At 40.4% G+C, this 26,280-nt stretch overlaps 2 protein-coding genes across 2 annotated transcripts in view; one reads left to right on the top strand and one right to left on the bottom strand.

Moving 5' to 3' along the window:
• The first annotated feature begins 5,157 nt into the window (after positions 1-5,157).
• id2b (inhibitor of DNA binding 2b) lies at positions 5,158-10,135 on the top strand. Its single transcript, XM_042389804.1, has 3 exons — positions 5,158-5,661; positions 7,363-7,426; positions 8,316-10,135. Exons 1-2 carry the CDS (start codon positions 5,296-5,298, stop codon positions 7,420-7,422), a joined length of 426 nt encoding a protein of 141 aa, XP_042245738.1. The 5' UTR covers positions 5,158-5,295; the 3' UTR covers positions 7,423-7,426; positions 8,316-10,135.
• Positions 10,136-11,797: 1,662 nt separating this feature from the next.
• kidins220b (kinase D-interacting substrate 220b) overlaps positions 11,798-26,280 on the bottom strand; it is a 29,357-nt gene continuing 14,874 nt past the window's right edge. The window contains exons 19-29 of the mRNA XM_042389665.1: positions 25,839-26,076; positions 25,002-25,090; positions 23,905-24,049; positions 23,613-23,775; positions 23,089-23,267; positions 21,524-21,759; positions 20,342-20,455; positions 17,025-17,162; positions 16,820-16,918; positions 15,098-15,328; positions 11,798-14,795 (exon numbers count right to left, since the gene is read on the bottom strand). Coding sequence (XP_042245599.1) covers positions 13,578-14,795; positions 15,098-15,328; positions 16,820-16,918; positions 17,025-17,162; positions 20,342-20,455; positions 21,524-21,759; positions 23,089-23,267; positions 23,613-23,775; positions 23,905-24,049; positions 25,002-25,090; positions 25,839-26,076 — 2,850 coding nt within the window. The 3' untranslated portion in view covers positions 11,798-13,577. The remainder of the gene's footprint in view (positions 14,796-15,097; positions 15,329-16,819; positions 16,919-17,024; positions 17,163-20,341; positions 20,456-21,523; positions 21,760-23,088; positions 23,268-23,612; positions 23,776-23,904; positions 24,050-25,001; positions 25,091-25,838; positions 26,077-26,280) is intronic.

Raw genomic sequence — 26,280 nt, 5'->3', positions numbered from 1 at the left:
TATTATACAATATTGTGCTGTAAACTTTAATGCTACATAAAGAGGCAACAGGTGTTTTGCAGAATTATCTTTTTTCTCTTACAGAAACGACCTGAAGGCTCACAATTAAAAAGCAAAGCTGTAATTACACTAATTGCAACACATTAATGTGTCTAGACTCTCGCTCATTCACCTGCTTATTACTGACACTTTATATTGATTTAGCAGCAGCTCCACAGCTCTCTGTCTGCACCTGATAGAAACACTCAGGTCCTCCAGCTTCAGACTTTTACTACAGAGACATACTGAAGCTGCAAGATGGAAAAGTTCTTGTTCTTCTGTCTTGACTGTTTCTGCTTCTTACAGCAGAGAAACTGCTGAACACACTCAGACAGCCGGCTGCTGAAGCAACGCGCCACCGCTGCCGGAGTTCAGGTTCAACTCCCACTGAGACGCTGCAGACTGAACTGCTGCAGACGAGGCTCCAGGCGACGAGCAGGTCGGCAGCTTTCTGCAGAACGAGCTGAGAAGGAACAAACCGAGCAAGAAAACTAGAACACTTTTATTAAATCAGCTCTGAAAACTCTGTACCTGCAAAATATCAGATTTTTCAGGCGGGTCGTGTCCTGATCCTGTCACAGTCTGGCTCTGTGTGCCTCGTTCTCCACCAGTTGCCCTCAGACTTTTTCCCTGTTTGTTTATACTGGCCTGAGTGGGAGAAGGACAAGATAAGTTCCAGATTATATTAAAGGTTCCTTGGTTGGGAGTGAATGCTGTAGTTTATTCACTGTTTGCTTGTTGTGACTTGTGCACTTTAAGTTACATTCATGTGATTTCTGGGACAGTTTGTGCATGATTATATTGTGGCCTTTAATTTTACAGTTTATTTATTTGTTTATTTATTTGTTTATTTATTTGTTTATTCAGGCAGACCTCTGGTTCTGACAACTTTGTTGAGGCCAGATATGATACTCAGCCTCTTTGAAGCAGGTGTTCCTCATACAGCTGATGGTTCCCTGCATGGAGGAGGCAAATGAGCAGAAGCGGTTCAAGTAGCAGGAGCTGGTGGATCAGAGCTGGTGGATCAGAGCTGGTGGATCAGAGCTGGTGGATCAGAGCTGGTGGATCAGAGCTGCAGGAGATGCTGGAGCTGACTGAAGTGGGGTGTCGAGGCTTTGCTGGCTGCTCACTGTGGAAGGTCTACACTCTACTCGGCATCACTGGTGCTAAAAGGAAAACCATGAAGTCCACCATGGAGGCTGCAGAGAGGGAGTGATCCGTGGGCTGCCGGGTCTGATCAACGCTGGTGGGGCCGCCTGAGCGAGACCTGGGGTCCTACGATGCATCTTCAAATCAGAACATTTATCATCATATAGAGAAACTAATTAAATACGTTTGTCATGGTGGCAGCATTACGCTGCTGTACTAAAGAACACGAGTCAATAAGACTTTCTGTCTTTGTAATGAATCACAGATAAAGATTCAAAGATATAAAAACGAGAGACGAACTTGATTTACATGTTTTGCTTTAAATGCTTTTTGTAGGGCCGAACAACTTGTCATTGTTGTTCATGTCAAAGGATTGAAGTCATGTTTTGACAGTGCTGCTCAAACCCAAACATCAGAGGGAAATCCTCCTCCGGCTGGCTGGTTCCACCCAGACTGTCTGATTAGAAAACATAACAAACTCTGCTCAGTCACTCAGAATCTTTTCTTTATGCATCTGCTTTCCCACCTCAGTCAAGAGACAAAATGTATTTCAAATATTTAGTTGTGTTTTTGAATTTTTTTAGTGTTTCCGTTCAGTTTTTCACACACAAGTTTGAGATCTCCGTGAATGAGGTTATCAGGCTGTGAGGTTGTAGAAACAGGAGGAGGAAGCTGCTGTCTGTCACACGGAGAGCACAAACAGCAGCACAGATACAGTTTATCAGAGGAAAACAAATAATCTGAACAGTGTCAAGTAAAAGAACAGACTGGTTCAGTCTGGTGACTCCAGATCATTTAGCTCTTCATCATCTGATGAACCAGTCCAGTCTGAACTCCTGGTCCTGGTGTTGAGGAGCGACTCTGTTTTAATAGTTTTAGTTTCTGAGCTCATTAGTTGTAAAGTTGTGTTTTTATCAAACTGAGAGACACGTCGTATTATTCCATCATAGGAATACGGTCATTATTTTCTTTAATAATCCATTGATTGATCAGTGCTGATCATTATTCTCTGAAGCCCAAGTGAACATATTCAGATGACTCGTTTTGTCACAAACACAGAGATGTTGAGTTTACTAAACTGGAAAACTAGTAAATATTCACATGTGAGAAGCTGCTGCTGAGAATTTTTTGGCATTTTTGCATTAAAAAATTATTTAAACTATTAATCAAATATCAAAATGGTTAGTTATTAATTTTCTGTAGCTTGACTGATCAATGAATCACCTGATTTTACTTGTCTCATTGTTACATCATAATTTTGCTTTGCTCATGTAAAGCATCTTGTTTTATATTTAGTTTTTTTGAAATTTAACCACATAAGTTCAATTGAGGTCGGAACCTCTTTTGCAGTCTAGACTTGAACATAAAAACTTCCAGAAAGTTCAACTTTATTTGTCATTTGTGTAGAAAAACATGTTAATCTGTAGAACGATATGCTTCAGATGAGGCTCCGGACAGTAACGCAGGAATAATACAATGTAAGAATAACAACAAAAACTACAGCAGAGAAAGAATTCACAGTATTACAGTAGATAAACCTGTGTATAAATAAATAAATGATAGGTGTTACAGTAACAATACTAGATGCAGTTAGTATGGAGTATATACAGCATAAACTAGGTAACAATGGTATGGAAGTTAAATAAGAACAAAAATATTAGGATGGCTAAAATGAATTCAGCCACTTATCAGATTCCTCAGTGATGCTATATATTTTTTAAAAAAAAAAGGAGTTTATTCATTTTACTTTATTGTTTAACCCGGGACAGAGCGGTACATCAGACGTGTTGAGGGAAAGGTCAGAGTGTCGTCTGATTGGACGGTGAGAGGCTGATTCATTACAGCTGAAGAGCTCTTCAGCATCAGTCCAGCTGTTCTCTCACAAGCTGATGATGACTCCACTTTGTGTTTTATCATCATTCATATGAAAATCAGTGATTATACTCAGTTCTTGAGATGAGCTGATTTACATGGAAAACAAGTGACGGTGAATACAGGAGGAGGTGACCTCTGACCTCCTCTGGCTAATAAATACATGAAATGAGACAAACACTGAGGAAAAAAGACATAAAGGTACTTTTTAATTCCCTTAAAACCTTCCTGTCTGACAGCTTTCAACTCTGCAATCTGAATTTAAATTTAAAATGTGTTTTGCAGATGAAAATGTTGGAAATTAATACGAAAGATGGTGTCATAGAAATTAAGCAACAAGTTAGCATCTAAGGCTAATTCAAACAGCTGTAAATGTACAGTACCCCTCCAGCTGCATCGCAGTAAAATACTTCCAGCTGTGTCGCAGTAAAATACTTCCAGTGAATTTGCAGTAAATACTTGCTCCTACTTCGCAGTAAAGTTGAACTCAGTATAAATAGTATGCAAGTGTGGACAATTACAAACATGTATTCAGTTTGAATGAAAGAACTTTATTAGCTGTGAATCCACAGACGAACGTGGATGATAAAAGACAAGAATGTGGTGATGAAGAGCGACACGCAGTTGGTTTGCAGCAATTAATGTGACAACAGTCTCATTCAGCAGCATGACGACACGCAGCAGGTGGAGGAACGCTGCCTTCCTCTGAGAAATTTACGAGTCAGACTGTAAAAGAGTAAATTACATGTTTCCCTGAGAGCTGCATGATTCTGAAATCAAACTGCAGCAACATGTCAGAAATAAAACAGCAGCTGAGTGTTGATTACATTTAAATATATCTCAACTACAGCGGTGGAATGTTCATGGACGGGAACACGTGAGGCTCGTTGGAAGATATTGTAGCTGGAAGAAAGTAAAAAAAATTAAAAAACAATCGGTTCTAAGTCTGAAGATGTGTGCATGTTGTTCTGTATCTCTTGGTTTGGTGAAGTTTTTACAATTATGAAAAGCTCAACATTTGTTTGTTTAGAGAATCTGTGTTTGTTGAGAGTAAAGGACGATATATGGACTAAACTAAAACTGGGTATTTTTATGATGATAACCACTGGACTAAACCAGCTAACTGTATATAAAGTAGTGTAAACTAGCTCCACCTCCAGCAGCTACAACAGTAACATGCTGCTCTAACACTGATGCTTCACTATTAATAATCTAATGATGTCATATATAATAATATATCAGTCAGAGGGACCAAACCACTACTTTTACTGCAATACTTTAACTACATCAAGCTCATAATACTTATGTACTTTTACTGCAATACTTTAACTACATCAAGCTCATAATACTTATGTACTTTTACTGCAATACTTTAACTACATCAAGCTCATAATACTTATGTACTTTTACTGCAATACTTTAACTACATCAAGCTCATAATACTTATGTACTTTTACTGCAATACTTTAACTACATCAAGCTCATAATACTTATGTACTTTTACTGCAATACTTTAACTACATCAAGCTCATAATACTTATGTACTTTTACTGCAATACTTTAACTACATCAAGCTCATAATACTTATGTACTTTTACTGCAATACTTAAACTACATCAAGCTCATAATACTTAGTAGTATTACATAGTATTTTTACTTTGCTGTATTGATACTTTTACTGCAGTAAAGGATCTGAATACTTCTTCCACTACTGCTGCACATAACTGCAATTTTCACTTGTACTTAACTTGAGTATTTACATTTCATGCTACTAATAATTCACTACATTTATATATTAATCTAATTAGTTGGATTAAAGTCTTACATTAAAGTATAAAGAAGGATTTTTACGTTGAGTTGTTGCTGCTTTTACTGGAGTAAAGGATCGATCAGACTGTAGAGCTGAGTCTGTCTCACAAAGAGATTTAGAGAAATATTCTTGTTTTTTCTTGTTTGTTTTGATTGAAATGAGTCCAACATGTTTCTTTAGACAAGAATCCACCTCAGCTCGCGTGAACAGGTGAGTGACGTCAGGTGGGAGCCAATGAGCGTGCAGCTCAGCCTGCAGCAGCTCTATAAGAAGCTCAGTCAGCGTGTGGAGCTGTTACTGAAGATCTCTGCAGAAGATGTGTGAAGTCTGTCCCGGGATATCTGCTGCTGTCGGGTCGGTGTTTACCGGGCGGGCGGAGGACGCTTTTCTCATGTGAAGCTGCAGTTCAGCGTCCATCAGGCGACATGAGAGCCGCGAGCCCTGCGCTGTGTGCGGGCAGGAGACGGAGCTTCCCCCGGAACAAGAACCCGGCGGCGGCGGAGGCGCAGCCGCGGGTCCCGGTGCTCCTGCTGCGGGACATGGACCTGTGTTACCGGCTGCTGCGGCAGCTGGTGCCCGGTCTGCAGGCCGGACGGACCGCCAGCAGGGTGGAGATCCTGCAGCACGTCATCGACTATATCCTGGACCTGCAGACCGAGCTGGACTCCTCCTGCCCGGCCGGAGCCCGCGGGGAGCAGCGGGAGGAGGAGAGGAGCTGTGACCGGCTACAGCAGCGCCTGCAGCGGCCACACAGCGGCCGGAGCCCCGGGAGCAACTTCCTCACCTGCCAGGTAGGAGACAGTGTGACAACTCCGCTATGTCTGAGTATTGATCAGGTATTGATAGCTGATTTGGTCTCGAGGTCTCTGTGTATGTGTGTATTTTTATTTTATTAAAAGCAAAAAGTTTCCAGTAGTTTTCAAAGCTTCAGTTAATAATCAGGATTTAGTTTTTAAATTTCTGTGTTCAGTTTTTGTTGGTTTGATGATGATGATGATGATGATGATGATTATGATTATTGATGATATATAGGTAATAGTCATGATATTATGATATATACAGTATATTCAGTTTGGATCTGATGGTTTTTGTCGGAGGAAAAAACTGTAAAACCTCTTTTTTTTTCCTGTTTTCACAAATCTGAAACTGGATTTGTTCTGGTGTTCAGTGATCAATCAGCAGAGAAACTTTCTGTTAACTTACACTGGAAACTCATATATCGCTATAACTATCACTATATATCACTATAACTATCAATTTAGCTATCACTATGACTATCACTATAACTATCACTATATATCACTATGACTATCACTATATGTCACTATATATCACTATATATCACTATAAATATCACTACAGCTATCACTATACATCACTATGACTATCACTATATATCACTATGACTGTCACTATATATATCACTATGACTATCACTATATGTCACCATAACTATCACTATATATCACTATAACTATCACTATATATCACTATAACTATCACCATATATCACTATGACTATCACTATATATCGCTATAACTATCACTATACATCACTATGACTATCACTATATATCACTATAGCTATCACTATATATCGCTATAACATCACTATATATCACTATAGCTATCACTATATATCACTATAACTATCACTATATATCGCTATAACTATCACTATACATCACTATGACTATCACTATATATCACTATAGCTATCACTATATATATCACTGTGACCATCACTATATATCACCATAACTATCACTGCATATCACTACAACTCTCACTCTATTTCACAATAACATCACTATAACATCACTTTAATTATCACTATGTATCACTATAGGTATCACTATAACATCACTATAATTATCACTATGTATCACTATATTTGTCATCACAGCTCTGGCTGAAACGCCTCCTCATCACTTCTATATTTCCTGTTTATATTATTATTTTATGGTGTTTTATTTAATTTTATTGTCATTACAATTGTAATTGTGCTTTTATTTAGTGTCATATATGCACTTCCACATATTTTGCACGTTTTTATATTTGTTGTTTGTTCTTTTACTGGCACTTAATCTGCTTTACATGAGCTCCTCTCTTTTATTTGCATCTTATTTGTTTATATGTTTGATTATTTCTTTTACTTTGAGTTTGAATTCTCATGTGTTTTATGAGCTCAGTGCTGCTTGATACAGGAGCTCTAATGTTCCTTCTTACCTGGAAAGCATTTTGTGTGTTTGCTTGAAATAAATAAAATTATTATTATTAAATGTCTGTGAGAAAATGCTGATCTATGAAATAAACGTTACATATTTATTCAGTCACGTAAAGAAAACTAAAACTTTGATGTGTGAACTGAGACTCCAGCAGGTTAAAGAGAGACGGAGGTCTGAGCTCTGCTTCAGGAAATATTGATTGATAATCTCCTTGTTGATTAACTGCAGGATTTATTGACCTCACGACTCTTTCTGTCTCCTCAGTCCAACGATTTCCACAAAAAAGACTCAGAGGACGAAGAGAGACGAACTCTGCTGCACTAATGAGGTGAGAACACACACACACACACGCACGTTTGTCTTTCTGTACTTGTGAGGACCTTCAATGACATAATTCATTCCTGATTCTCTCGACCATAAAAGTTTCAAAATTTTTCAAGTGAGTCTTAACCCAACAGTCAGGAACCAAAATGAACATGAAACCTGTGTTTCTTGCTGTAATCATTCCTCCTGTTCATACTGACCATTAGAAGATCCCTTCATAATGACCTTACAATGGAAGTGATGGAGGACAAAATCCACAGTCTGAAGCTAATATGAAGCTTCAGCGTCCAAATGAGTCAAATCAAGTAGATATCTTTCAACGTTACAGTCTTTTTAGTGCCAAAGTTCCTCTTTTTGTTACTATACTTCCACCTGCAGCTCAACAGGGAAACACTGTCCGAGGAAACACAAAGAGGGAATTTGATGCTAAAAAGACTGTAAATGTGTCAGATATCCACTTGATATGACTAACTCAGACTGATGAAGCTGAATAGAAGCTTCACACAGACTTTTAAATGACTGTGTGGACAAACTGTGGATTTTATCCTCCATCACTTCCATTGAAAGCACATTTGAAGGATCTTTTAATATCCAGTATGAACAGGAGGAATGATTACAGACACCTGACTGCTGCTTTAACACACTGGAATAATTATGAAGTCGTCCTTTAATCTGGCGCTATATAAATAAAGATTGATTGATTGATTGATTGATTGATTGATTAAAACAGAGTCTGAACCTCAAACCTCTGAAGTGAGGACCAGCAGAAATATCCTCACAGCGATGGTTTCTACTAAAATTCAGGCTGCAGATTCATTCTGAATGTTTCCACCGTCTTCGTCACTGAATTCTTCTTCTGTTTGACTTTTTTTCTTTCTTTAAACTTGCTGCAGGAGCAGACGACCGGACTGTTTTATTTGTCTCGCTGTGGAGACGACTGTGTTTCCTGCAACCAGCTGGAGGATTTGTTCATCCTAAAGCATCAACACGGACGACTCCAACTGTAACAGCTGATGAGTTGATGAAGAAGAAACGTCTTCATTTAGACCTGACGAGACTAAAACAGCACGTTGGGATTATTTTTCTTCATCAGGATGTTTGTTTTGTTTTGGTGTTTTTTACCTTTTCTGACAGGCGACAGTGAAGATCGACAGGAAACCATCAGGGTCTCTACGGTGGTCTTCATCACATCATCAGTGTCCTGATAAAGACTCATAAGTGTTAAACTCCTCGAGGAAACGTTGCAGCTAGAATCTGCTGAGTCATTGTTCTTACATCAGTTTAGAGCTGAACGTCGTGACTTCTGCACCTGAGATTTTATTTTGACAGACTCCAGCACAGCAGCACTTCCTGCAGAACTGTCATAATAAAAGCCAAACATCAGTGCATGTAAATGAAACTCTTCTGCTCGTCTAACATGACGTCTGACGATAAAACTGTTTTCAGCTCACATTTTAATGTGTAACTTCACCTCCAGGTCTGAGCTTAACACCACCTGCTGGGGGGGACAGGAGCTGCTCAGTGACGTCCGCTGGCCAGAGAAGAATGATGATAATGATAATAATAATAATAATAATAATAAGATGAAGACAAACAGTGTGACGATATTTAAACAAGCCAGAAGTTGTCTTTAAATGATCCTGTTTGTGTTTAACTTGCTTTATTTTCACCCTCTCAAACGGTCAACTCTACGTTAGCATCGTTCCCGCCTTTTCAGGGCTGATTTTACAGCAGATGACACGTTGAGCTGTTTCAAAATGAATTTCTCATGAAATGCAGATTTTTATTAATTTGGTGTCAGTGTCAATATTAACAGTACAGTCATATCATTTAGTTTACAGCTCAAAACACACGTTTTAGTGTGCAGTAGCTCTTCAAAGATTTGAACGCTGCCACCACAAGATGAGGAAACATGCACTACTTTGCCTCTTCAAAGTAAAAGTCTGGAGAAATGGTGCCTTGTTTGAAATCTGTAACATGTTTTTTAAAATTTTCTAATGAGGCTTTTTTTGGCCGTTACAGCAGGTGATTTATGATAATAAATAATACAAACAATAATAAAACTCATTCTGCAAAACCAAACACACACTTTTATTTTGACAGGTAGTAGAAACTTCCTGTTTGTTGTGGCAGAATCATCCGTTCCCTCAATGTTTCCTCAACGTTAGCTGAATGTTGATGCATCTGTTATTGTTTTGAAAAGCCTGCTGGAAGTGCAGCTGTTTGCTCTTCAGTAATTTTCCTGCAGACAAACTCTTATTCTGAAAACACAGCACTTACCTGACCTTTATTGTGACAGGTCGCAGAATGCGTTTCCTGTCCTGATGAAAGTTTTGATTATAAAAAGTTTCTGTTCTTACATTGTCCAGAAAAACTGAACTCTGTTGTAAACTTTACTTTTATACACTAAATTATGTTAAAACATGAAACTGTCGACTTTTTAATTTATCATTTTATAAATTTATATTTTACCTCACATTCAACATCTCACATGTTCTTTCAGCTTCATTGCGATTTGAATCTGTGTTTGTACGTTTGACATTTTTGCATCAATGATTCGATTTTAGTCTCGAAAACAAAACTGATTTAATCCAAATGGTATCAAAGAAAAGCTGAAACTGTCTGAAAGCTCCAAAATATGAAATCTTCAGCCTCCCTGTGAAGGACAATAACTCCATAAACAGATAAATAATAAACTCTCTGCTTTCTAAGAGCTTCAGTTTAATAATGAATGACGGTGTTTATGAATGAAAAACAGATTTGGTATAAAGACTCATTACGAGAAATAGAAGTCAGAACATGAACCGGATGTAAGAAACTGAAGGACGAACGATTCAGAATTCCAGTTTTCCAGAGTTTTCATATTATTCTTGTGATCAGTAGTTGAAACTATCTCAGATCAAGGTTCACTTACTCACTCTTTCAGCAGCTTTCGACCCGCGATCACACGGTCTCCATCATGTAAAATACAGACACTCAAAGTTCCCACGTGTCTGGAGGACGTTTGTGAGTGTGTGAGATGGTCAAAAGCTCCGGAACCACAGAGAGTAAACGAACCTTGAGTTGAGATTGTTTTGTCATTAAAGAGGTTTTTGTTATTATCTTTATTTCAGCTCCATCAGATTAGTTAAATCCTCCTCTCGTCTCAGACGGTGATGAGTTGGCGCCTCCTGGCGGTGAAAGTCTGTCAACATTAAAATATGTTTTTATGGAAGAAGTTTAAAGTCATAAAACATGTTTGTTTTTCTTCTCTGTGTAGAGTTTGTTTTCAAAGTTTCTCTGAGCTCTACGGGTTTTAATAGTTTTTAATAAGTTAATTGTACTTTTTTTTTAGGAAAATGTTAAATATACACATATTATTCCAAGTGTAGAGTATTTTTTTAGTGTATCGAACATTTTCAGCTGTTTTTCCAGCCAGTTCTTACATAACAAATACAGGCAGCTGTTGCTGTTGACTGATTGTGGTCTTTGAAATATTGGCTGCGTCCCTAAATATACTAGTATGTAGTATATGTAGTATCCTACATTTACAGTGAAGGAGGAGACGTCTGGTGTCCAGCAGGAAAACTTTACAATCAACAATATTTACAGACGGATTCTGGGTTTTTACATGAAGGAGAAGGAGGAGATGACGTTTTTAGAGTTTTAATAAGATAATTGAACTTTATTTGTAAAAAAATAATATCAGTCACAAATTATTAAAAGCAGAGTATTTATATGTATCTTCATGTCTGGAGCAGAACTTTGAAGTTTTTTATTTAATTACTGTAGAAATTCTCCTCCGGAGGCTTTAATATCATTTACAACAGTTCCTCCATCTTTAGAGCCTCATTCTGACATGAAAAACTCTTTATTAAAATATGACCTCGATAATCACTGAGATTTGATTTGATTGACACATAACTGACAGAACGCTCTCACATGTTCACTATAACGGAGTATTTACATAATCAACATAGTTTAATAGATATTAAATCAAATAGATGTATAATGGTTTTGTATTGAAATGCACTAGTGGTGTTTAAATGCACACAACAGTAAAACTCAACTGATTCTTTGATAAACTTCTCAAAATATTTATTTTCTAACAATATTTGAACTTTATTCTCAAAAACTCAGATTTATAATTCATAGATTAAACTTCCAAACATATAAAACTTATGATTAATAATTAAATGAGCTCCAGCAGTAAAATACTGTTTACATGTTAATACATCAACAGTGAGATAATACACAGACCACTGTGCTTAATGAGTACTTCTACTTTGGTGATAATACTTCTGTACTACTTTTACACCGTGGTTATGAACGTGATGACATCATCCGTCTAGATCATTAAATGTGATCAGATTGAAAAAAAGAGTCAGGAAGCAGCTTCAACGTTTAACATCCAGTTTATTCGTTTCAGTGAACGACAGCAGATGACGAGTTTAACGATCGAAGATGTTAACGAGCACTGAGACACAAACTATCAAACAACATCAACATCAACATCAACATGCAGCTTCATGCAGGAAACATGAAAACACTCAGAACTGATACTGAAGTTACATCTGAACCACGAAATCAATTAGGCTCAAATTCTTATTGTTAACAATATTTTTTATATGTTTGTTTAAAATTTGAATATCAGCTGATTATCAGTGTGGCTTTAATCCAGAAACAAACTGCAGACTGAACTTTGTTATAATTCATCTTCAGATTTATTTCATTTTACAGAAAAAAAACAAAAAAACTTCCACCAGTTTTCTCTAAAAATGTTCTGAAGTCTGATTATTATTTTTAAGAGACTCTCTCATTATCAAGAAGAAACTCATTTACTTTACTGATAAACTGAAGATGAGTTAAATTTAAAAAGGCGTTCAGACTCTCAAGGCAAACATCTCATTTTATAATAATTTAATTCAACGAGACAAATAAATGATGTGAAGCCTTCGTAAATCAGCTGTTTTGGTCTTTTTGTTGTTGTTGTTCCACGTTGATGTTCAGCTGATTCAACACAAACTTCACTGAGAAAAAATATTAATTTTACTGCAGTTCTCAGTTTCGGCTCTTAGTGAAAACACGACGGTGAAACACGATCACTGATTTGTTCATTTGGCTCACAGTGTAAATAAAGAACTACATCTAAACTAGAAACAGTTTTCTGCATCTACACAGTGAAAAAACACAAACGTTGTAAACTGATACGAGTTTAACGACTAGTTAACACTGATTACTGACCAGTTTCCCACCCTGAAGTCACTTATCTCTAGTTTTACTTCTCAAACTTTAATTTAGAATTTCTGACCTGTTTTTTTTCTCTACTAATGTTTCAAAATCAATAAAAACATCACAAACGTGACGTTTTCAGTCTGTGGGAAACTGCAGCAGCACGTCGGCCTCCAGGTTCAGAGTCATGAAGATTTTAATAAACAACAGTGATGATTAAGTTTAACTGGGTCAAAGTTCTAAAACTGAACTAAACTAAATGACAGGATTACATGTTTTAAATGACTAAAACTGCCTGAAGGAAAATTAAAGACGACAAAATTAAAACGAATTAAATGATCTATAACCAAATGATGAGTATGTTGAGTGAAGTATTTCTGTTTCTGTTTTGTTTTGTCGTATCAGAGGATTCGGTTTATGTTAGAAGATGTTTTTCTAATCTGATGCTTTTTGGATTACAGTCGTCAGATTTTTAGACCTAACCTAAAAATAAGAGGTGCTGTGCTACGATCTGTGATGTAAAAGTGTTTCCTGGAGGCGACAAATCACGTCACAACATGCAGCTGAGCGTCTAGTTAGAATAAAGAGCTTCAGGTTCATCTACTGGCTACAGCTGAGCGCATGCATCTAACACCAACAACCACCGACTGATAATCACACTACAGACTAAAACTACCGGCCCACCAGCAGCCGCTCGTCACTTCTGAAAACATTCTGTCATATTATCGACTGTTAAACTGGTTTTATAGTTTAAAGTCTGAAATATTAAAATTTTTAGCCAAACAGCATCTGACGTCTAACTTTTAAGTGTTTGATTTGTCGATGGTTTTCCCGACTGCTGGACACTGGTCTGAAACCTGGCTTCTGACTGGTTCAGAAGGTTTGAGAAGCGGCTCCTGGTGGGCTCTCAGTGCTCTCTGTATCTCCCCGGGGTCACTGTGAGGTCACAGGATACTCTCCCGCTCCTCGCCGAAGGTGACGGTGTCGGACGACACGGCGCAGATCTCTGGCGGGTCTCCGGGTTTCAGCCCCCTCTTCAGGTGAACCACTCGGACGTTCTCGTTGTTGGGCCCCGGCCTGGTGGCGGTGGTCCCGGTGGTCCCGGTGGTCCCAGAGGTGCCAGTGGTCCCAGTGGTCCCGGAGCTGGGAGAGATGATGACATCACTGGAGGAGGAAGTGGCGTTGGAGGAGGAGGTGGAGCCCTCTGCGGGCTGGCGGGGGCGGTTGCCCTGCTGGGCGTTGGTGTTATTATTGAGCGTCACGTTGCTCGGCGTGCGGTTCAGGTTGAAGGACTTGGACGAGGGCCAGCTCTCCTCGGGGCTGCTGGCCAGCAGGCTGCACTGGTCCTCGGAGCAGATGGACATGCGGGCGACAGCCGGGTCCTGCAGGCCGCTGAGGCTGCTGGGAAGGCCGCGCTTCCTGGCCAGGCTCTCCTCGTCCAGCTCGATCAGGTTGGCCCTCTCCAGCTGCGACAGGTCGGCCTCCTCATCCTGCAGCGAGTGGTTGGGTGAGCTCTCGTTGGAACGCACGCCCGAGTCGGACGAGTCCTTCTTGTCCAGCATGGCGTCCGACAGGTAGTCCTTCCCTTTCAGTGCCAGCGAGCCACCGGGCAGTTTGGGGTCGACCACCGTCTTGCCGTCTTTCAGCAGCGGAGCGTTGTCCGACTCCTCGGACTCCTCGTCATCACTGGTCAGCTTCTGGTAGCGCAGCCCGCCGCCGGCCTTCAGCTTCAGGTCAGCGGCGCCCTGGAAAAGCCCGCCTCGCTCAGCTGAGCTCTTACGGGTCAGCAGGGACTTGGAGGATCCGTGGTCGCCCTTCTCGTCCTCCTCTGTGATGGGGTCCAGGGTGTCACCGTTGGAGACGAAGTCGGAGTTGTCCGCCGCTGGCTTGCCGCCGCTCCTCTTGGTGAAGGATTTGCGTCCGTCCTGCTCACCGCCGTCCTTGCTCTTGTCCTCGGATGATGATGTCATGAACTGTCCTGGCTGAGGCTGGACAGGTTTCTCTCCGACGCCGCCGCCCATCTCCAGCTGGGCCATCTGGGCGATGTACTCCTGGTAGGCGTCGCGGTACTCGGCCTGCTGCTTGTCCGTCAGTCTTGAGATGTCGTTGGAGGACTCCTGAGAGTTGAGGCTGGTCATGCTGGCGGTGCGGTGAGGGCCACCCTGAGGACGGACACAAAGAAGAGTTTGTCAGCTGTTGGACTAAAGAAACTCTGTATTCAGCAGCCAGAGTGACATCCCAAAACCCCAAAACATAAAGTTTATAGTGACAGAAAACAGAAAAGAGCAGCAACTCCTCACTGACACCAGAGAATATTTGGCGTTTGGTTTTGTTTCTGACTTGACAAGAAACCAAACGTCTTGTGGAGATTCAGTCCAGTCATTTCTAGCTGAAGAAGAAATTGTATCACAAATATAAAAATCCTGAATGTAAATAAATCACAAAAACAACGACGCTTATTTACCATCCACTGCATGTTTCCGTGTCGCTGCGGTTCGTCCAGCCCGACAGTGCTCAGCTCCTCGAAGCTCAGGTTGAAGCTGTACATCGGCGACGCGTCTGTGTTGGCGGCGCCGGCGTGGGGCGGAGCCACGGCACGCCTTCCCGCCTCCGTGTGACCACCCACGACGCTTCCTGTCTCACTGGCGGCTTCCTCGTGCAGCACCTGGCTCTCAATGTGACGCATATCCAGAACCTGCAGAGAGGTAAAGTTTTAGACCGAAGCAGTTTGAAGTCAACATGTGGAGGTCAAAAACAAACTGAGAAACATCAAATACCTGAATATTTAAAAAACACAGAAATGTACAAACATGTTCATAAAGTTACTGCATATGTTTGAAAATGTTGAGCTCAATCTTGACCTTGGAAACCACAGTTGTCTCCATGACAACTGAGCAAACTCCTGCACTACAGATTTTTTTTAATCAAACTAATTTAAAAAAAGTGAATTTTTAAACTTTATTTTGATTATTTTTCCATAATCGTCATTAAAAACGTGACTCTTCAACTAATGTTAGCATGTCATACAACCTGTAGAATTACAGGTTTGTTACAATCCTTTATGTTACCAGAATGTGTTGAGGTCCTTTACAATTAACATGCTAATGTTTGTTTGCTAATGTTGTTCTCGTACGTTTTGTTCAAGCTGTAATTGTTGTACTTTAGTTTTATACATAAAGATGTTAAGATGTCTTTTACGTTAGCATGTAATAACAATTAGCACGTTAGCGATCCAATGAGGTGTACAGCTGAACTTGATGGAAAACAGAACGTCTTTAACGGTGACCTCACACTACGCTGCAACTAAAACATTCAACAAACTAATGTAAACTTTATTCACATCAAAGATGTTTTACAGAGCAGGGTGATCCTTTCTTCACCTCCCTGAAAAAGTCTGTATTCTGCTCATCTTTCACCTCCAACTCTGATTGTGTAATAACATTGAGAAGAAGAAGTACGAGAAAAGGATGCTCACTGTCTCTGTTTGCTCTTTTACCTTCTAGCTTTCAGCCAAAGGTTAAACATCGACCACTCGGCAGAGTTCCTGGTTAGAACGACGGTAACTTGACATGTTTTTTGTGTTTAACCTTAAGGGGATTTAATTGTTTGCGTTTGGTGCTTATTTTGTAGCATTTCTTCAATGAACTCCTGTCTGTCTCCATGTTGTTAAATGGTTGATGGACTGTGAAAACTGCAGAGACAACGATGGAAATAAGTCCAGAACTTTATTGTTCGGTCCCTGACAAAGTCTGATATGTTGAGTTTTATATGTTGGTGTGTTGTCAATAAATCGAAACCACATACAGCATCAGCGACATAAAGAAACAGCATATCAGGCATTAAAACTAAGTCACACCATCATAAAATCAATCCGTATGCAGATGACACCTGATTATACTTAACAAACCCCTGAACGACTCTTCTGTCAGTCTGTAATGATCAGCTGTTATGGTGAGGTCTGTTTCTAATCACTAATCAATCACAATATTTCAATTATTTGTGATCATTATTATTATTATATTATCATGATTGATCAGCATTTTTGCTAATATTCTGTCGCTCCACTAATCAAATATTCAATCATTAGCTATACTTTACACTGATTCAACAGGAAATGCATCACATTACAGAATGAAACAATCTGATGTATTAAACACATCAGTTTTTAGTGTTTTTGTGGGCTGACCGTGGCTCTGAAGAGCTGCCAGTCTCCAAAGTTCATGTTCATCTCCTTCTTCAGCTCGTCGATGTTACACTGAGACAAAACTCTGCCGTTCACGTTGGCCTGAAAAACAAAGACGGAAGAGACAAACAAATCAATTCAACACTGAAAAACTGGTGAAGAATTTTCTAACAAGGTGAAATCCAACAAACATTATTCTGTCACCGACCTTCCTGATGGTGGCGGTGTACTGTCCCAACATGCTCTGGTCGATGCCATCGATCTGCCGCACGCGCTCACAGACGGACTCTGTCGCCATGGAGCTGAGGAGGATGGGCGGAGCGCCTGACACCACGGAGGCCGAGCCCTGAACACAAACACACACAGGTTAAATTCCCACGAGGAAAACACACCAGCGTTTGGAAACAAAGTATTTAAACCTTTGTTTTAGTGTTTCAGTTGGATGTACAGAGGGAACCACCTCAGTATGATCAGTGGCTCTATAATGACATTAGTGACGAGCTTCTACTCTACAGTAAATAGAACTTTTCTAGTCTTCCGGACCACTGAAAGCGCTTCACGTCACATTCATACGCTGATGGCAGAGGCTGCCATGCAAGGAGCCGACCTGCTCATCAGGAGGATCTAATCATTCACACACAGCTTTGGGGAGCAAGTTGGGGTTCAGTATCCTGCCCGATGACACTTTGACATGCGGACCGGAGGAGCCGGGGATCGAACCATCGACCTTCTGATTAGCGGACGACCCGCTCTACCTCCTGAGCCACAGCCGCCTCTTACATACGTCAGTACAAAGAGACAGGAAGTCTTGAAATAATGTGACTTATGTAGATTTTGTGAGGAAGAAGAGGAGTCAGACTTTCATTTATTGTGGTATTGTAAGGAAGCTGCATTATTTACAGTGGATCTCAGCTTACAACTCATATATAGTTGTCATTTAACCATAATGTTTAGTGGTTTAAGGGATGATGAGGAAGGAAAAGACTTGAACAACATCATTATGAAGCAACTATATTTAAAGCTACAAATTAAACACTAAATGTTTCAAGATGTTTTATCAGCGGGTTCTTGGAAAAGATGTTAATAGGAATAAAGAACAGAATTTAATTGTTGAAGGTGGGATGAAGGCTGGAGTCACAAGGGGAAAGAAAAAAAACAGAACTAAATAAAATAACATTGTATATGGGAGTGCAGGTATGTGGATATGTAAATAAATATGTGTAAGCGAGTGCAGTAAATGCGATGTGTGCATGTTTGTGTATAGATATAACTATATGTATCTATATGTATATGTGTACATGTGTATGAAGCTACCTTTTGTTCTAATACTGCACTGTTACAACAGGAAGCACTACTTTCCCTTTTCTTAAAAACTAGAACTTCAAAAACAACGTTTGTTACCTTGAAAAATGAAATCAAGCTTATTGCAGAATGTTTTATGTATGAAGACATAATTAATCTGTGATCTTAAGATAACGGCCTGAAAACAAAAACAACTGGGTTCAACAAGCTGTAAACTGATCTTACTTTGCTTTACTATCTTTTTAATTTTCCTTGTTGTTTAATTGGTTGTTTGACTTTATATATGTAATTTTTTAAAGCTGGTTCTCAGGTTTCTTTCTAAAGCTCGTTAAAGATCTGGTTCTTAACTCAGATAAACATGTTTTTATTCTCTAAATAAAAGGAATCAAACTCAGGTGTCGTATTAGCAACGACATCTATACTCATCACAAAGAAACAACAGCAACCATCTGACCAGCAGGTGATGCTTGTTATAAAATTTCACTTCTTCACGTCTAAATTTAATGTTCTTAAACACTCGTAAGACGAACTGAGCCTTTGAGAAGGATATTTTCTCCAGTATAGAGGAGGGGTGTGATGGGGGGGGGGGGTCAGTGGGTAAGCTGAGGGTGTTTGGGAAACGGGTTCAAAGGTCAAACCAAACATTTTAAAAAACCAACAGGCTAATAGGTCGTCACTCAAGAGCAAATCAAACATGTCCAGCTACTCTACTGAAGCTACAGGAAGGATAGTCCAGGCAAGGTGCATGCTGGGAAATGTAGTAGGCAGAGCACTTCAGAGGGAGTTAGTCTGAAAGTAGCAGCTGTGAGGAGGACGGCAGCAAGAACAGAGAGGGAGGACACGTCAGGGAGAGATCAATACCTGCTTCCTTTTCAAAGATGAGACCTTATACTGCAGACAGACAGACAGACAGACAGACAGGTGAGGAATGAAACAGCTGAAACAGAGAAAACAAGACACAAACAACAAGTTCCCAGGTTTCAGAAGAAGAAGAAGAAGAGAGCAGGAAGTGAGGAGGAAGAGGAGGAGGAGGAGGAGGCTCGGCGTCGTCACAACAGGAGAAGAAGAACGAGAGAGAAAAGTAGAAACCAAACGTTTGTGATGCTGTCGAGGTTGAAAAATTAAAGTTTCTGAATGTTTTAAGATGTAGCGAGAAACAAACGTATGGAAGTCAAACACCGCCAGAAACAGATGACAATAAATATTCTGTTATTCATTAAACACTAAATCAAACGTTTGTCTTTGAATCTCAGAAGTTTGATTTCTAAAGTCATTATGAATTTATTATTATGACTTTAACAAATTAAATAATCTTATCATTTTAACAGCGGCTGAAATTAATAGTTGATTAATTGATTATTCCTCGATTGAGAATTAATCAATAACTATTCTGATAATTAATTGTTTAAATCATTAAAGCATAAATGACAGAGGTTAGCTGAAGTGAACATCTGAAGACATCATTATGAGATTATTATTATTATTATTATTATTATTATTATTAGAGACCAAATGATTAAAAAATAATCAGTGAATTAACTGATAATGAAAATAATCGTTAATATCAACCCTGATGTTGAGGTCGTATCTCAAAACTTTAATTCATTAAAATATTTTTATTTTATTTTTAATTATTAACTTTTCATCCACTTTTCTGGTGGAAATGAACTTCCATACAAACCTGACTGATCAGGAAATAGAAGAACTAATGAATTAATGAACTAACATGGTTGAATAACTACAAATTAATAAATGTATAAAGTTCTTAGAGAAAACAACCTGTAAATAAATGTTCATTAACATCATTTATTAACTTTCTCTGTATGTTTGGAGAAAGATAACAAGTCTCTCTGATGTTGTTGTTGTTGACAATTTACTGAATATTTTCTGTTTACTTGTGCATTTTGTTTATTTGTTAGTTTCTAATTTGAGGTATTTTTTATGCCTTTATTGGATATTTTGATGGTGGAGAGATGCTTCAATAAAAAACATTATTTTCTTTATTTATTTGACACTTGGTTCATTCAGTCTTTATTTATTTCTCAGTGAGTCAGGTTTGTTTCTCGTTGGTGTTTCGATGTTTAACGAGTGAATCAGACAAACGTTCAGATAAAAACTCGTCATGTGACTCTGCTGGAGGACAGAAACCATAAAACAACATTTCAGGTGTTAAAACCATCTGTGACTTGATGTTAAGCTGGTTCTGGTGCGTGTTATACTTACGGCTGCGGCGTCCCGCGGGAAGCAGCTTTTAGCGAGCGGGCGTGGAGCAAGGTATGATGGGTAGGAGGCCATGAGGGGGCGTGGCAACTGGTAAAGGTGATGGGGGAAATATGGCTGAAGGAGGGGGGGGGGGGGGGGGGGCAGAAAATCAAAATAATGTTCATGGTAGATGATTCAACATGAAACAATAAGAAGGAGGCAACTTAAAAAACATGAATGAATCCCTGCTGTCGCACTCAGTCCCAACAGGAAGTTACATCACTACTCTGATCTGTTAAACTACAAGGTCTCATAGAAATCCTCTTCCTCAGTCTAGTTTATACTATATATTACACAGACATCAGAATAATACTGCTGCTTTAACTCACTCTGAGTACTTTTATATATATATATATATATATTTTATTATCCACAGACGGAACACTTCCTGTTTCTGGTCATTAAATAATCACAACTTTATTGAGGAATATTCTCCACATGAACACAATAAAAACATAAAGGTTCAGATCAGCTATAAATGTAGTTAATGTGATGCTGCAGCTGATTAGTCGATTAATCGATTAGTCGATTGACGGAGAATTTATTGAATTAATTAATACCAGGTGTAAACAGAGCATATGACAGTAAACAGTGATGATCATTTTTCACTATTTTCTGACATTTTATAGACCAAACAACAACTAATCAATTAATAAAGAAAATGAAAATGATCTTTAGTTGCAAATTAACACAAACAGTGACGTTGGGGTTCTGGCTGTAATCAATAATAGTGATTAGTTTAATTAGAGTTAATGTTGGGGTTTATTAGTTTATTAGTGAATATGTAATGTGGTTCCTGCAGGGACTGTTGAGTTTATGAGGTTTTATGATGATCAGGTTAATAAAAACAATCTGAGACACAGTTGATCCGACAGCACAGAGAATAAATTAAATCAAATCATATTTAAACAGGAAATGAAACAAACAGTAAATGTTAAACTGAACCAGGAGAGCAGGTCTGTGTGACGGTGCTGATGACATCACAGCGTTACCAACCACAGAGAACAGCTGGAACATCTGCAGATCTCACCTGCTGATAGAGTTTCCCTTCCAATAGTTTAGTATTTAATAAACTGTACCGCGGCGCCCAGCTGTTCCACCTGTCACCTGCCAGGTGTGTGTGTGGGCGGAGCCTGGACTCACCCGGTTGTAGAAGGGGTGCTGCGGTCCGGCCATCCCGCTGTAGTAGCTGCTGTGAGGCTGCGGGGAGACTCCGCCCCCTGCCGGCTGGTTGAACGGGCCGCTGAAGGAGGCGGACGGCGAGCACGCCGACGACACCTGACTGTACACCGAGGTGGGGCGGGGCTGAGCCTCCTGCAGGGGGAGGGGCGGGTACGTGACCCCGCCCATATTCATCTGTTCACGGGCCGCACGAACATCTGGATCAGAGGGAGAGAGAAAGCATCTGGATCAGACAGAGAAAACATCTGGATCAGAGAGAGAAAACATCTGGATCAGAGGGAGAGAGAAAACATCTGGATCAGAGAGAGAGAAAACATCTGGATCAGAGAGAGAGAAAACATCTGGATCAGAGAGAGGAAACATCTGGATCAGGGAGAGAGAAAACATCTGGATCAGAGAGAGAGAGAAAACATCTGGATCAGAGAGAGAGAAAACATCTGGATCAGAGAGAGGAAACATCTGGATCAGAGAGAGAGAGAACATCTGGATCAGGGAGAGAGAAAACATCTGGATCAGAGAGAGAGAGAAAACATCTGGATCAGAGAGAGAGAAAACATCTGGATCAGAGAGAGGAAACATCTGGATCAGAGAGAGGAAACATCTGGATCAGGGAGAGAGAAAACATCTGGATCAGAGAGAGAAAACATCTGGATCAGGGAGAGAGAAAACATCTGGATCAGAGAGAGAGAAAACATCTGGATCAGAGAGAGAGGAAACATCTGGATCAGAGAGAGAGAAAACATCTGGATCAGACAGAGAGGAAACATCTGGATCAGAGAGAGAGAAAGCATCTGGATCAGACAGAGAAAACATCTGGATCAGAGAGAGAAAACATCTGGATCAGAGGGAGAGAGAAAACATCTGGATCAGAGAGAGAGAAAACATCTGGATCAGAGAGAGAGAAAACATCTGGATCAGAGAGAGGAAACATCTGGATCAGGGAGAGAGAAAACATCTGGATCAGAGAGAGAGAGAAAACATCTGGATCAGGGAGAGAGAAAACATCTGGATCAGAGAGAGAGAGAAAACATCTGGATCAGAGAGAGAGAAAACATCTGGATCAGAGAGAGGAAACATCTGGATCAGGGAGAGAGAAAACATCTGGATCAGAGAGAGAGAGAAAACATCTGGATCAGGGAGAGAGAAAACATCTGGATCAGAGAGAGAGAAAACATCTGGATCAGAGAGAGAGGAAACATCTGGATCAGAGAGAGGAAACATCTGGATCAGACAGAGAGGAAACATCTGGATCAGAGAGAGAGAAAACATCTGGATCAGACAGAGAGGAAACATCTGGATCAGAGAGAGAAAACATCTGGATCAGACAGAGAGAAAACATCTGGATCAGAGAGAGAGAGAACATCTCCAGGTCCAGGTTGACGGTGCAGTAGTATTGCAGTAGTATTTGCAGTATGGCAGTAGTATTACAGTAGTATTACAGTAGTATTACAGTAGTATTACAGTAGTATTGCAGTAGTATTACAGTAGTACTGCAGTAGTATTACAGTAGTACTGCAGTACTGTACCTGCGATGATCTCTCTCAGCTTGGGGTCCAGGTTGACGGTGCAGGGCAGGAAGGTGCGGATGTCTCGCGCCGTCAGGACCGGCGTTCTGGACGACAGGAAGACCTCGAAACTGCGGACGTCTCCGTCGATCTCCAGCAGAGGCTCCACGTCTTTGGTGGTGGGGATGTTCTTCGACACTCTGACGTCAGACACACACAAACAAGAAACACATGAAACACTCAGTAAACAATAATATAAATACTCAACACGTTTCACAGAGACGTCAGAGGTCAGAGGTCAGAGGTCCAGGTGCATCGTGGGTAATGTAGGCACCAAGTTGTGACATGATTCTCGTTTGATTTTTTTAAAAACTGTTGTTTAAATGTTTGAGAGTCTGCAGCAAGTGTGACCTCTGACCTCTGATATGATACTGAGCATGACCTCTGACCTCTGATATGATACTGAGCATGACCTCTGACCTCTGATATGATACTGAGTGTGACCTCTGACCTCTGACACTAAGACACTAAGTGTGACCTCTGACCTCTCGTAGACGGTCTTGAGCGTGGCCTGGTCGGGGACTCCGTCGGTCTCCTCCAGGTACAGGATGAGCCAGGACGTCCTGTAGGGCCACTGCTCCGTCAGGTTGATCCAGGACGCCAGGCGGTCCCAGTTAAAGCTGATCTGATTGGCTCTCAGCAGACGACCTGCACGTACAAACAGGAAGAGTCGACTTTAGAGTGAAGCAGCAGAGTGAGACGTCTTCTCTTTAGAGGATCGGGGCCAGAAGAGATACCGATCAGGACATACTGGTCAATATTTATTGATCTAGTGACCTGTGACAGAGACGATGTTGAGCAGCCTCCTCATGGTCTGCGGGCTGATGTCACTGAACCAATCCTCCGTCACCAGCAGCTTCGTCAGGTCGAACGACATCTGACGAGTCACCGATCGCTGCACCTGCCGCCGCCGGTACGTGTCCTGCACACAGAGAACACCTTATCAATAAAAACTGATCGATTGACTGACTGAAACACGCTGCTGCTGCTGATTTCAATAGTTTAGTTTTCTTTGGTTTCTCAAATGTGATAAAACTCGATTAGAGCTGCAACAATCAGTCGATTAATCAATTAATTAATGATTATTAATTAATCGTTTTAATGATTTTTTTAAAGCAAAGACGAAGAGAAAAATCTGCTGGTTGCTTTTTCTTAAATGTGAAGATTTAATGATTTTCTTTGTCATGTGACATTAAACTGAATGTCAAAGTTGACGTCATATATTATATATTATATATTATAACAGCTTATTGATTAATCAGGAAAATAATCAGGAGATTAATTGATAATGAAAACAATCTTTATTTGCAGCCTTAAAGTCAGAATCAGATCACACACACACACACACACACACACACACACACTCTCACACACACTCTCACACACACACACACACACACACACACACACTCTCACACACACACACACACACACACACACACACACACACACACTCTCACACACACACACACACACTCTCACTCTAACACACACACACACACACACACACACACACTCTCACACACACACACACACACACACACACACACACACACACTCTCACACACACACACACACACACACACTCTCACACACACACACACACACACACACACACACACACACTCTCACACACACACACACACTCTCACTCTAACACACACACACACACACACACACACACACACACACACACTCTCACACACACACACACACACTCTCACACACACACACACACACACACACACTCTCACACACACACTCTCACACACACACACACACACACACACTCTCACACACACACACACACACACACACTCTCACTCTAACACACACACACACACACACACACACACACTCACACACACACTCACCCGGCGGTTCAGCGTCGTCTTGCTGCCAAACTTGGTGAGTTCTCCTAAACTGTGCTGAGACAGTTTCCTGTCCAACTCCTCGTGCCAACCTGCCGACACACACACACACGCACACACGCACACACACACACACACACACACACACACACACACACACACACACACACACAGTTATATTTCAATATAAATCAGTATGAAGTGTTTGATGATCCTCTGGCGCCACCGTGTGGTTGACTTTTGTAGTTTTGAGTGAAATATCGAACTTTATGAATTAAATTTGTTTTTACACGTTCATGTTCCCGACAGGATGACCTGCAGTAACTTTCATCAGATGATTCCTCAGAGTCCAAAGTGTCTTCAGCTGTTTAATCTAATCAAAAGATTTTCAGTTTATGACATAAAAGATTCAAATCTTCACATTTGAGAAGCTGCAACCAGCAGATTTTTGGCATTTTTGCTTAAAAAAATTCACTAAAACGATGATTCAGTTATCAAAATAGTTACAGATTAATTTCCTGCATGTGGACTCGTTACAGATGAATTAGAGCTGAAGAGCATCAACAACACGATGTTTTATAGAAACTCTTCATACTCTGTTATTTACAGAATCATCTGTGATGTCATCAGTGTATAATATCAGGATTCATCCTCTGAGGAACATGAACGTGTGAATAACATTTGACGGTTTTCCAGATATCAGCAGCTGTTACATTTTAACTTCACAGCCTGTTTTAGCTTCAACACTCCTTCACTAAGGCTAAAAAAGCCTTTAACAGATCATTAAATACATTAATAAAGTGTAACAACTCTGTAATCTGCTGCCACGGTAACGGTTACCGTCAGTGTTGGCGGCGTCTCCGTTGGCCGGCGCGGCGGCGCACATCTTCCTGGCGCTGGAGAGTCCTCTGCTGTTGAGGAAGACGGGCAGATGAACGATGTTCCTCATGTAGTCGTGTCCGTTGATGTTGGAGTCTCGCAGGACGCTGTTCAGGTTCTGGTTGATGGCTTTGATGATGATGTGAGGGTCGCTGGCGAAGATGGAGATGAACGGACCTTTGGAGAAGAGAACGCGCACCTGCGGCACGAAACACGGGATTTAAACCAGAGTTTCAGTTCTTCAGAGACTTCCTGTTTCATCACCGTCTGTTCTGATTAAAGCGTCTGACGTCAGGAAGAAACCTGCTGATCTGATAACAGACGAAGCAACAAGCTGCTCGGTTTGTTCACGTCTGAAATAACAAAGTTTGAAACTGACGGCTTACATTTACTCTTTTTTTAA

This window comes from Thunnus maccoyii, chromosome 17, assembly GCF_910596095.1.
Source record: "Thunnus maccoyii chromosome 17, fThuMac1.1, whole genome shotgun sequence".
NCBI lineage: Eukaryota > Metazoa > Chordata > Actinopteri > Scombriformes > Scombridae > Thunnus > Thunnus maccoyii.
The sequence above is the reverse complement of the archived record's forward strand: the minus strand, read 5'-3'. Positions and strand labels throughout refer to the sequence as shown.